General features: G+C 38.7%; 1 protein-coding gene across 1 annotated transcript in view; it reads right to left on the reverse strand.

Moving 5' to 3' along the window:
- hmcn1 (hemicentin 1) overlaps window positions 1–12,265 on the reverse strand; it is a 361,968-nt gene that overhangs the window by 169,443 nt on the left and 180,260 nt on the right. The window contains 5 exon segments of the mRNA XM_052011513.1: window positions 377–524; window positions 1,141–1,271; window positions 2,197–2,388; window positions 6,235–6,330; window positions 7,875–8,147. Of these exon segments, the coding sequence (XP_051867473.1) occupies window positions 377–524; window positions 1,141–1,271; window positions 2,197–2,388; window positions 6,235–6,330; window positions 7,875–8,147 (840 nt within the window).

A 12,265-nucleotide genomic window follows, 5' to 3' on the forward strand; every position in this document is an offset into this window, starting at 1 on the left:
TGTCTGTTTTAAAGCACAGCAAGGTGTAAGTATTTGAACTGGAGGACCAAGAGTCTTATATTGAATCAGTGCTCTGTAACGTAGAGCTAGATTGGGAACCAGTGTCTGTGGAATATTGAAGTATACAAACTATAAGATACACAATAATAAAAAAACAGAAAATGGTGGAAATGCTCAGTAGATAAAGCCGCATCAGTTGAGAGATAACAGAGTGAATGCTTCAGGTTGATGCCTGAGCTTCCCAGCATTTTCTGCTTCTATTTCAGATTTCCAGTACCTGTAGTATTTCATTTCTAGACCACTATGATATGTAACATTTTTGCAAATATCTAATAACTTATTTATTCAGTGCTGTTTCAAATCCACGTCAACTCACCCAGCACTTCCAAGTTGAAGTTCTTCTCTGCAGTTCCGGCAATGTTGATTGTTCGACAAGTATACCTCCCTGTGTCACCAGTTGCAGCCTTGTGCACTCTCAGGGTCTTTCCTCCATTCAATATCTGTATGGCATTACTGCCTCTAACCTGGAGGATATATTGTTAAAGATATTTTACCATGTAACATTCAGTCTTCAGCTAAGATTAGATATACACAACAAGGTAATATCAGGTTTCCCCAAATCTGTCTCTGGCTCCTTGTACTTCTAACCTGATGTTGTTTGATTTGTGGGAGGTATTCACTCATAGCAGGATTAATATATTTCTAGTACCTCTAGGATTTGTAGATACCTCAGTACTAACTCTTCCTTTATTTATTCATGTTACTCAATTGACAAAGAAAAACAATTCTCTCATGTCTGGTTTTGTATGACCTTGGCTACGAGCCCTTTACATCTCTGCCTCAATCCACACGTATTCACTAACTTGTTACTGAAGGCCTTGGCCCTGAGAAGCAACATATCATAAATTAATTTGTGCATTTATTACCGTACATGAATATCAATGATAGGCAAAGACATTTCAGTTGATCCAATTCATTCTTTGAATCTGCTGGTAAAGACAGCATTCAGTGTCAATGCTGAGGTGCACCTGAAAAGACTGTGCCAATTATTCTATATTTCTAATTTTAATGCAGGAATCCTGATTTCTGAAGGATCCTTAACAAATGCTTATTTGAATAATTTGACAAGTCACCACATACAGGCAGTCCATCTTTGTACCAGGATATGATGGGAGCAGGGTGGCCTGATACATCACAGAAGAGGCTGATGGGCTGGTTCATGACCACTGACAAGTTGGCTGGCTTTTCATTATCCCTGATATCAGGAGGGACTGGAAAAAGACAAATTAAGGAAAAAGCAAACAAAATTATCATCTTACACAAAATGATATGAATAAAAATCGCTTGTCACCAAAAAATTGCGGAAATTTCATAGAATTGCAGGATGGAGTGGAGATTAATTTAGGGCTGTCTTGTACTATACAAAATTAATATGTATTACTTGAACTGGAAGAGTGGTGCTGGGGACTTTGCACAAAGTTGACAGCAGCATTTCCACACAGCACCACTGGAATAAGCTGCACAATATCCATTCTGGCTTTCTGTTTGTTGTTCCATCTCCAAAATACTCAGTGGGAATCGAGAGTAAAAAAAATGAACTGAACAGGTAAAGAGAGAATTGCCATATATACCCTCCTCATACAGTCGTGGTTCACAAGCTAATGAAAGTTTCTGAAATGAAGTAACATTAGAACATAGGCAAATGCAGCAGAGGGTTTACCACACTAGAATCCTAATAACAATGGTGATATCAATGAACACTGGTGGAAGGATAAATGTGACCAATCCATTGGGAGAAGTGAGAGAACACTTACTCTTTCTCACCCATCTGAACAAACAACATGTGATTCAGTTTAATGGCTCCTTCAAAAGATGGCACCACAGACAGAAACACAATCCATCAGCACTTTACTCAAGCATCAACCAAGAGTATGTGCCCAATTGTTTTGGGGAGATTGGAACTCAGATCCTCTGACTCACTGAGCCAAGACTCACACTGATGTTTAAAAATTGCTTTTAAAGGGTTAGAAAGGACACGATAGACAGGAAAAAGGTAGAACTAAAATTGGTTCCAGTTAAGCATGCAAGGCAATTATGAATTACTTGTGCAGATAAAGAAAAGGTAAAATTTTAGTCTTTGGTTTGGAGAGATTGAACATTTTGTTTCTATTGACTTGTAACTTTACAGTTACCTACCATGGACCTTGAGCTGGTATTTTTTTTCTGTTGTCCCAGCCTCATTGACTGCCATACAGATATACTCTCCATCATCATGTGGTGAAACTGTATCAATGAGCAAGGTCCCATCATCCAAAATGGACACACCAGACTCACTTCCAGTTAACTCTCTTCCATTACGTAGCCACTTAATTACAGGTTTCGGGGTACCTAGTAACACAGAATTACAAACTAAATGATAAAAAAATCTCTTTAAGAAGTACAGTCTAGTTACGTAGTAAAGAAAACTCAGCTGTTATCTTTGATTTAATTGATTCCACTGGGACTGTGCAATTGTCATAGGACATTATATGAAGCTACCACAAGGGAGAGAGAAGTACTATTTATATGGTGGTGCCCCCAATAAGGAACTCATAGAAAGGCTTTCATGAAAAATTTACAGCGTTTTCAAGTGCATCTTTGTGACTAGAAGAAACCAGCTTTCAACTTTAATTGTCTTATGTTTTTCAATATCATAAAATATTTTAATAGGACTGATCAAGATTGACACTTTTTGGCTCCAGGTATGTAACAGATCACATGACTATTATATTTGTGCATTTGTGGTCTGACACAGCTCCGTATACTTGTGTGATATTAGTCAATAACAGAGATAATTCCTTGGCAGAGGGATACAATGAGCAATAAGGATGGAGCTGGAAGTTTATTGAAAGAAGGTTTTTCATGTTCAGCAGCCTCAGAATGAGTTTAATAGGAAGATCCTTGAAAAGAATGACATTACAATTTACTGTAATGTCCCCATTTCATGGATTTTCTTGGTAAGTTTACTTCTTAAATACATTGTATGCCTTACTATTGAAAAGGTCAAATCCTTGCTAAGATTAACCTGAGTGGCTGTACAAAATATTTAAAATCCTATTAGGTCTGAATGCAGTTTTAATATTGTTGCAACTTGCCAATACCATTCACTGCCCCTACAAAAGCTTCAACCAGGATATATCCACTGGGTGCCTATTCGCTCCTCCAGATTCCTAGTTGGATTCCTCCAGACAAGAGAAAGACGGCAGGGGGTTGGATAGAGTAAGATTAGTGGCTAGATTCACACACAAGCTGATCAGCAGTCACTGAAGGGGTGGTACTGCCCAGGACAACTGTTATCACACCCAATGTAGTAAGCAAAACAGAGAGCTCAGGAAATAAATCAGTAACAAATGATATCCATGTTTCCTACCACTGTGTGTATCCTCCTCCAATGTGGAGAGCAGAGCATTATGGACCATCATAATGCAGATACATTACAAGCTGGGCATCTCTCTCCTTTCAACTAGATAGTGCCTTGTCACAATGAATTATGACAACCTCTTAATTCTACTGAATTCTTTGCATGATAGTTAAGATTTGAGTTTAATGTCTGCCAGAATTTTTCCTTTGTATTCTTTGTTTATGGACATGGTTTCAGATTAGTTCTGGTAATTAATTCTTCATTTTAGGCAGTTAGCTCATCGTAAGGCAACCAGTTCAATCATATTCCATGCTATTTCCCTACAACTCTACAACTTACTTTCTGTCAAGTGCCTATCCAAGTCCCTTTTAAAAGTCTCAAATTTGTTTCAGCTGCCTTCACAGGCACTGTATTCACTCTGTGCACACAAATCAAAGGGTATTCCTCAAATTTTGCATATGCAAATTGTTTTGAATCTGCCTATCTTGGTTCTCAAGCCATTGATAATAGTAACGACTTCTTTTTACCCTATCTAAACCCGTCATGATTGTACACTTGATCAAATCTCCTCTCAACCTTCTGTTCCTCCAACGTTGCAGCTGAAATCCCTCATCCTATGAGCCATTCAAATAAATCTCCTCTGTTCTCTCTTCAGGACCTTCAGATCCATTCTGAAGTGTGGCATTCAGAATTGGATGCAATACTCTGATTGTGGCTTAACCAGCACTTTACAAAGGTTTCACATCTTTTTTTGTAAACTATGCCTCTGTTTACAAAGCTCAGGATTCCATATGCTTTACAAACAGCTTTCTTATGTGGTAGCACTTTCAAAGATCGAGGCAGATATACTACTCCCAGTGGCTGCACATCCTTTATAATGGTGCCATTTAGCCAATATTATCTCTTCTCATTCTTTCTGCCGCAAGTGCACCACTTCACACTTCCTTTTAAATTTCATCTACCCCTTGTCAGTCCATATCCTCTTGTAGCCTATCCCAATCCTCAACATTTGCCTTGTAGCTGAAAATTTTGGAATTTTACCCTGCACCCTCAAATCAATTGCATCACAAAAAGCAGTGGTCTTAGCTCTGATACCTGGGGAGCATTATTGCCCTCTCGTCTGAAAAACAACCTTTTGTAACAATTCTCTGCTTTCTGCCCTTAAACTGAATATTTATTTCCATGCTGCCACTGGCTCCTTTATCCCCTCGATTCTGCGAATTGGCCTTTTTAAAAAAAAGTTTGGTTTTCTTTCCACAGAAAACATAAGCTCAAGTTTATGTGGCACCCCCCACTGATATCAATGATTTCACAGCAAATGCAAAATAACATCTGTTACAGATAAGCTGCAGTTATTGCTCTCTTTGCAATGTTTGTATATTGATATTCAAATGGTCATGGTATGTTTAGAAACCACAGATTGCAGCCTGTTGAAAACTATAGGCTTACCACTTGGGTTACTAACCTCTACTGGTAATTTATGGGTGGACTAAGATTACTGGGTCATTATGAAACATGTTTCCCTCTGAAAGATACTTGGAATCAAGCTCACAATCTCTAGCACCACGCAAAATTTCTAACGTTCCCCCAGTGGATCGAACCAAAACTTGATAATAACATTTCTTAATCAGTCATATTATTAAAAAAGAAAGACTTCTAACTATCTCTTATCCCAGAATTACGTAACATACCAATCCCCACGAAACTAGATCAGATAATGAGTCTACAATATCCCAATGCATTATGCAAAGCTGTGTGCATGCAGACAGAATGGTAACATATAAAGTGCAGCATATACAACATTAAAGATAATATGGAATAGGGTTCAGACCATTTCTGAGAGCATAACCTGAAACACAGTGTGCAACATCTCCCAGAAGATGATGTGAATGAATCACAATATGACAAAATACCATTAATCCACATGTAGAGTGGAACATGAATGACACACTGAATTATTCGTGTTCCTAAGGATAAGCTATCACCTCACTCCAGAGTCCACCGATATTTCATTTGCAATATTTATATTCATAAGAACATACAATGAAATAAAACAGCACACAGGAATACAAATGTATCCTCAGTGGCATATGCTGAATATTATCCATGAGGAATGCTCTCTGTTGCACAGCATAACACTAGGTTCTAGGGACATACAGCATAGAAACAGGCTATTTGCCAGTGGTTATGCTCCACTCAAGATTCCTCCCATCATTCCCTAACCAAATCTATCAGCGTAAACCTCTATTCTCTTCAGCCTCATGTGGTAGTGAGTTCCACATTCTCACCATACTTTCAGTGAACACGTTTCTCAAATTCCTACTGGACTTTTTCATGAATATCTTAAAATGGTAGCTTCTATTCATACTCTTCCTATGTTTGTAAACACTCCCTTGCTCTTCCCATGATTGTCTCTGCATTCACTCCATCAAAATGTTACATCATTTTAAACATCTCTATCAGGTAACCTCTCAGACTTCCTTTCTCAAGAGAAGAAAGACCAATCCGTTCATCCTTAATTCCTTTGCATTTCTGATATAATTTTGTACCTTCCTCTTTACCCTCTTCTGTATCTTACATTACAGTGAGCAGAACTGCACACAGTGGTCTGTGTGAGATTTAACCAAAGATCCAAACAGTTTTAGCAGAACTTCTCTAATTTTCCATTCTGCACCTCAAGAAATTCCATTATTTTCCCTACCTCCAGTGTTAAGCTGAGTGTTGGAATGTAATGTAATAATGCCAGATAAAGCACAAAGCCTCATTATCAAGAATACAATATACATCTTTCAATGGATTATGAAATATAGTATTAATGCATTTCACAGACATACCTTTGACTGGACATGGAAATGCAATACGTTGGTTTGCCATTCTCTCTTGGAAAGGAGTATTAAATGGAGGTCCTGGGTCTTCAACAGTAGGAGGTTCTATAAATAAAGTGGAAATAATATCACCAATTCATTCAATTCATCGTGAACAAAAGGCTCAAACCTGTGGTGAGAATAAAAAAATGGGATTAATGTAGGATTAGTGTAAAATAGGTGGTTGATGGTCTGTGTCGACTCAGTGGACCAAAGGACCTGTTTCTGTGTTGTATCTCTCCATGACAAACAAGTGATCTTTAAAAAAGGAACTTATCTTTTCCTTACTTTTCCTCCTGACGTTCCCACAATTCACATTGAAAGCACTGTGTTGTGGATCCTGCACCAGATCTAGCCTGGTACATGATCCAAGAATCAATTCCCCAGCGTATTGAAACATCGACTGCCGAAGCTAGTTCTCCTGCATTGAATCATTCACGTGCTGAAAGCACTCGACTTGAATTTAGTAGCTCCATTCCTTCATTGTAAATAGGTCCATGTCCTCAGCTATGTGGTCCTCAGCTATGTGCCCCTCACTCTCAAACCTTCATCACCAACCTCCCTCTTCAAAAGTAAAAGCATATCCTTGCCTCTGCCCCCTTTCTATTTTTAGCAAATTCCATGACAATCCCCAACCAAATCTATGTCTATTTTAATTCAATAGACCATCATCTTCTAACTCTTCTCCTCTACTGTCTTTATCAGTGGACATGACCTTGATTGGTTTTCCTCTAATTTATTCAGTATCCAGGACAATGTAATCCCCAGATAATCCAGCAAATGGAGAAAATCCATTTAGTTACTCAGACATTGCTAACTATGGAGCAGAAGCTGAAGGTGAAAAAAGCTGCAAGCAAAATCTGTTTTCACATGTTTGTACACAAGCACATATTAGATCATGTTAGACCTCTTCTGAACAGTGAAAATTCGGTATAGAAATTCTTCAATACCTGTAAGCTTTTGCATTGAGGAGGCTCTAGATCTAAACACAGAAACAGGTGCAAAATCTTTTTTTGATCTCTTGGCAGCTTGGAAAGTGGAATTATTGGAGGAAGATTTGAGAGAGTGTTCTGGGGGTGGGAAAGACTGGGAGAATGGAAAGGGCATTGCAAGAAAGGATTACGTATGTCACGTTAATTGAGCTTTATCTGCCGTTGAATGTGACCATGCATGCCCCGTGGCCTGCAGGCATGGACCTCATGTGCAGGAAGGACCCAGATCAAATTTTCATGTCAGGGGCATTTTAATAAAATTCTTTCACATAACTCAAAGCATTCTGGTACATGATAAAATGTTCGAGCTCCTATGTTTTCTATAAAAATGTCACCAATGCAGTTAAAAAAAAACTTGTGGTCCATTTGTGCTATGTTGGCATTGCTTCACTTTTAAGGAGACCTCTGACTGATATCATTTTTTTTTTACTTTCTTATCCCATTATTAATGTGTATGCTGGCTAAACCTGTGGAGGCTTCAATCCACTGAACGCTCACGTTTTATACAAAAGGTTCTCTACACCTTAGTGACCAGTATTCAACTCACTCATAGTCAATGGTGGAACATTTTGCTCTACGTATTTTCAATACTTTGCCAAAAATATAAGAAATACCTACCGTGAACCTGTACAGTTGTATTTACTTCATGCTGACCAGCCACATTCTTGGCAACACATGTATAAACTCCATCATCATTGAGTTGGACCCTCCTAATAGTCAGCGTTCCTTCTGTGTCCACACTGTACTGTTCTTTTTTGAACAAAATGTTACTCCCTCCTTTATACCAGGTTATGCTGGGAGTTGGTACACCCTGTGCATTGCAGGGGATATCAACCCTGTGACCTGCTTGGACTTTCATAGTGCGGGGTCCAGACCGAATTCTTGGAGGGACTAAAGAACAGCAAAGAACAGAATTTTTACAACACAAGAACACAATTTTTAAGATAGAATCTCCATCTCTCAGCATGACACTATGTCTAATAATAACCATAATGGACAAAATAGAGGTTGTACTATTTGATTTGCTTGCAGTTAGTTACCCACATTAAAAATGTGCAATATAAAATATTATCCAAATTTCCCCAAATGTTCATTAACGATGGTATTCATTAACATTACTCTGTTGCATAATTCTACCTACTTCATTCAAGCAGCAGAGAGTTGAGTTTGAACTACTGCTCAACACATCAGATAGGCAGAGAGGTACAGATTATGTCAGGACTGCACTCTTCTCAGTGATGTATTTAATACTATTTGCAAACTTACTGTGGATGAATGTACTGACATCATGGTTGTAACTAAAATTACCTCACAGGATGTGACAGCTTGCTTCTTACTTGGAGCCATTCCACCACCACACCTTCCCCACCACCACCACCATCACAAACCCGCCTCTCCCTATGTGAAGGTACTCTCCACTATCAACTTTGCACAAACTAACATGGTGACTTTGTGGACCTCATCATTAAATAATGCATCAGTATACCTGGCAACAACTCTTTTGAACATCCTCACTTTTTTTTAAGACTCACGCTGGCTATATAAACAGTACACACTGAAAACCTGAGTTTGAGACCATGGTTTGCATACAATAATCGTTACTGCCCAAGTGAAGATATTTGGATTTTGTGATGGGTAACGTGAGGCAACAAGCACCCAGTTATTGCAGGGTTAACCAGACATCACTCCCAACATTGTTGTCTGAGATACTTCGTTCCTTCACAGATTCTTTGATTAACAGTCCTCATTGGTAGACCTGGCACTCTAATCAATGTAATAACATAATGTTGGAATACTTGCACAATAAAAACATAATAAAAATATTAGGATTGAAGCATACAGAAAAAAAAGTGGCTACTTATTGGTGTAATACGACATTTACAATCAGCAAACTCTCTGGCCTTGAAAATGTAATTCCACAGGCATCATTAAAAGGTGTTGCAGGTTTCTTTTCAGCAAATCTGTTTTTAATTTTTTTTTAATGTTTGTTTTCCCTTTTGGATCTGACCTCATCTGGAGTATTGTGTTCAATTCTGGTCATCATATTAGAGGAAGGATGTAAAAGCTTCAGAGAGGGTCCAGAAAAATTTTACGAGAATGCTTCCTGGGATGAGGGACTACAATTACAGGGGCAGACGAGAAAGACTGAGAGAAGATCTGATAGATGTGTATAAAATGATGAGAGGTCTGGACAGAGTGGATAGTGGGAGGCTGTTCCCTTTGCTGGAGGGGTTGTGGACCAGACATCGCAGGTATTAAGTAAAGGGGAAGAGAATTAAGAGCGACATGAGGAAAAACTTTCATGCAGCCTCTGGCTGGAATCTAGTATGTGCTGCCTGTGGATGTGGTGGAGACAGGTCCCATTGTGGCCTTCAAGGGGGAAATGGATAAATATATGGTGAAGAAAAAAAATTGCAAGGTTGTGGAGAAAGTGTCAGGGGATGAAATTAGTGAGTTGTTCTGGTAGAGAGATGGCATAACGGGCTGAATAACTTGCTGTGCTGCAACCATTCTATGATTCTCTTAAAACCATCCATATCTAATGTCAAGAGAGAGCTAATGACACAATTTGCTGCCTGAATGCACAGTCACTGTCTAACTCAGTTGAAAGTAGATGGCACTGACTGAAGTCTTTCCTACACCTCTTAAGATGGAGCAGCTCATTGCCAATGAGTGGTAGTTTAAGTCATGGAAGAGTCTGGGCAAATCAACTTTCCGATACAATTCTGGACACCTTGAGGTGAGATGGGGAGGGGGAAGAGGAGGAGAGAGGTTCTCTAATTTCAGGGCCCAGTAAATTCTCCAGACAGATAGTCAAGTTACAGAGGACAGAGATCACCAACAAGCTGAACTCCATTTGTCAAGCCCCAAGGACATTGATGCAGTGTTGTAAAAAAGTTTATCAACTTGACAAACATAGTCAGGATCAGTGAAAACATCATCAAATCCCTCCACAACTGCACCATCAGCCCCACACATTGCTCTATACCAGCCATCACTCAACTAACAACAATCTCTATCAAACAGGTCTTTGGCTTCACATTCACCAGGTCAACTAAACCTCATAATATTTACCACCATTCCAAATCTGACACCCATAACCAGCAGTGTCTGCACACAACCAGCTGTTCAAACTTGGCACTTCACCCAGAAATATTGTAAGGCATTCACACAGAGGTTCTTCTGTTTTGCAGGAGAAGGTTATGTGTAACTGGTGCCAGCAGCAACAGACTGGTGCAGAGACAAGTAGGATGAGAGAATCTATGTGTCAGACGGTAATGGATGTTATTCCTGTACCCTTACACATATAATTCCCCAATGTCAATTTGGATTAACATACGGCTTTGATTATATCATTGTGGCCCAATCCGGTGATGCCACTGTTAAATTATCATTGCATGAGAATTGGTATCACCAGTTGTCCAGTCTCCACACCTCTGTCATGTGCTATGACACTGGTGGTGTCAAGTGTCTGCACACCACCAAGTGGTGGAAATTTCTCAAAAGAGCACTTGCCACCAGCAAACAAAACTGGAGGCAAATGGGTGCCCACGACACCAAACACGAAAGCACAGCCCATTTTCACAGCCTGCATGTCTCAGTAGAGATTCTTATATCTGATTGGTTGAAAGCCTCTCTTTTTCTCAAACGACTGATTAAAAACCACAAATTCTCTCTCAGCACAATGAATGGTGAACACTGTTCCTTTATTGCTAACTGCAAAATCTGGGCTATAATTGAAAGAACCTAATAAGGAATCAAACATCTAGGCAGCTTTAAACATATAGCATATCAAGCAAATATAGTGGTCTCAAGACCTTGTAAATGCAGTACATTGACTCCTGTAAAAGCAATCTATCTTCAATTACCTTGATACTATTTCATCACTTGAAAATGTCCTATTAATACCCTCGCTCCCAAATTTCATTTCAAATCACTTAAAAATGTATTTCTGAATGCAGCAACTGTTATTTCTGTTAACAGTACTAATGGCAAACTTTCCACAAAAGGATGGTAAATATTTGAAAGCAATCATTAAGAAATACCCTGTGTAGAATTTTATAACATTTCTTTTCTAGCACAATGAGATGTTGGTTATTATATCATAATTTTGGTTTTATTGGCATTTTTATGATGCTTCTAGTTAAATGTGAGTCACATCTCTGGCATGCTACAAATTTAGATGGCACACACTGTTCTTGTCAACTATTTATTTTCTAAAGCCTGATCCTCTTTAGCCCCTCCTCTTAACAAGACCTTTTTCCCTGTGGGTATAACCTCTGTAATCTTTCAGAGACTAATTTAGGTCACCAAAGGACAAAAGGTGAAACCCTAAGGAAAGGCTTATTCAAGAAGCAGCCATGATGTATTAACCTGGGTTCATTTCTGTACATCACAATTTTAGTACCATCACATTAGAGGAAGGTCTTATCATATGAAAGATAAAAACAAAATTACAGGGTTAGGGTTAGATCATAATGAAAAGAAATTAGAAGAAATTCTTCCACTTGAAGATGTGGAATGTAACCAGGGAAGGGGGATTGAGAAAGTGCATGGATGTTATTCTTTTCTGAAAAAGTCTCATATTTGTTGGGCCAAATAGCATCTTCCTGTCACTATAAATACACATGTTGCTAATGTGTATGCTTCATATTAATTAATTTTAATTAAAAAATCATGCCAACTTTACTGCAAAACCATGTCGCTGGTGAGAAGTGAAACTTCTCAAATAATGTATGTTTGGGTATATATACAGCCATAATCCAACAAGTATTCACAACAATTGGTCTTCACACATTTGTCTGCACCATTATTCATCATAGTACCCTGAGCCACTTTTTTCCCTAACAAAGGTAGCTAACGTATTGCAGGAAACCTACACTCATACCACTGGTTGTCAGCTTCCAGCTGTCTATAGAAAGCAAAATGTTTACTTCTTGGAATGGCTGGAAGTTAACGCCGAATGTAAAATTTGCAGGACCTGCTAAAAATGACAACTGACCTGGAGT

This window comes from Pristis pectinata, chromosome 3, assembly GCF_009764475.1.
Source record: "Pristis pectinata isolate sPriPec2 chromosome 3, sPriPec2.1.pri, whole genome shotgun sequence".
Classification (NCBI taxonomy): Eukaryota; Metazoa; Chordata; class Chondrichthyes; order Rhinopristiformes; family Pristidae; genus Pristis; species Pristis pectinata.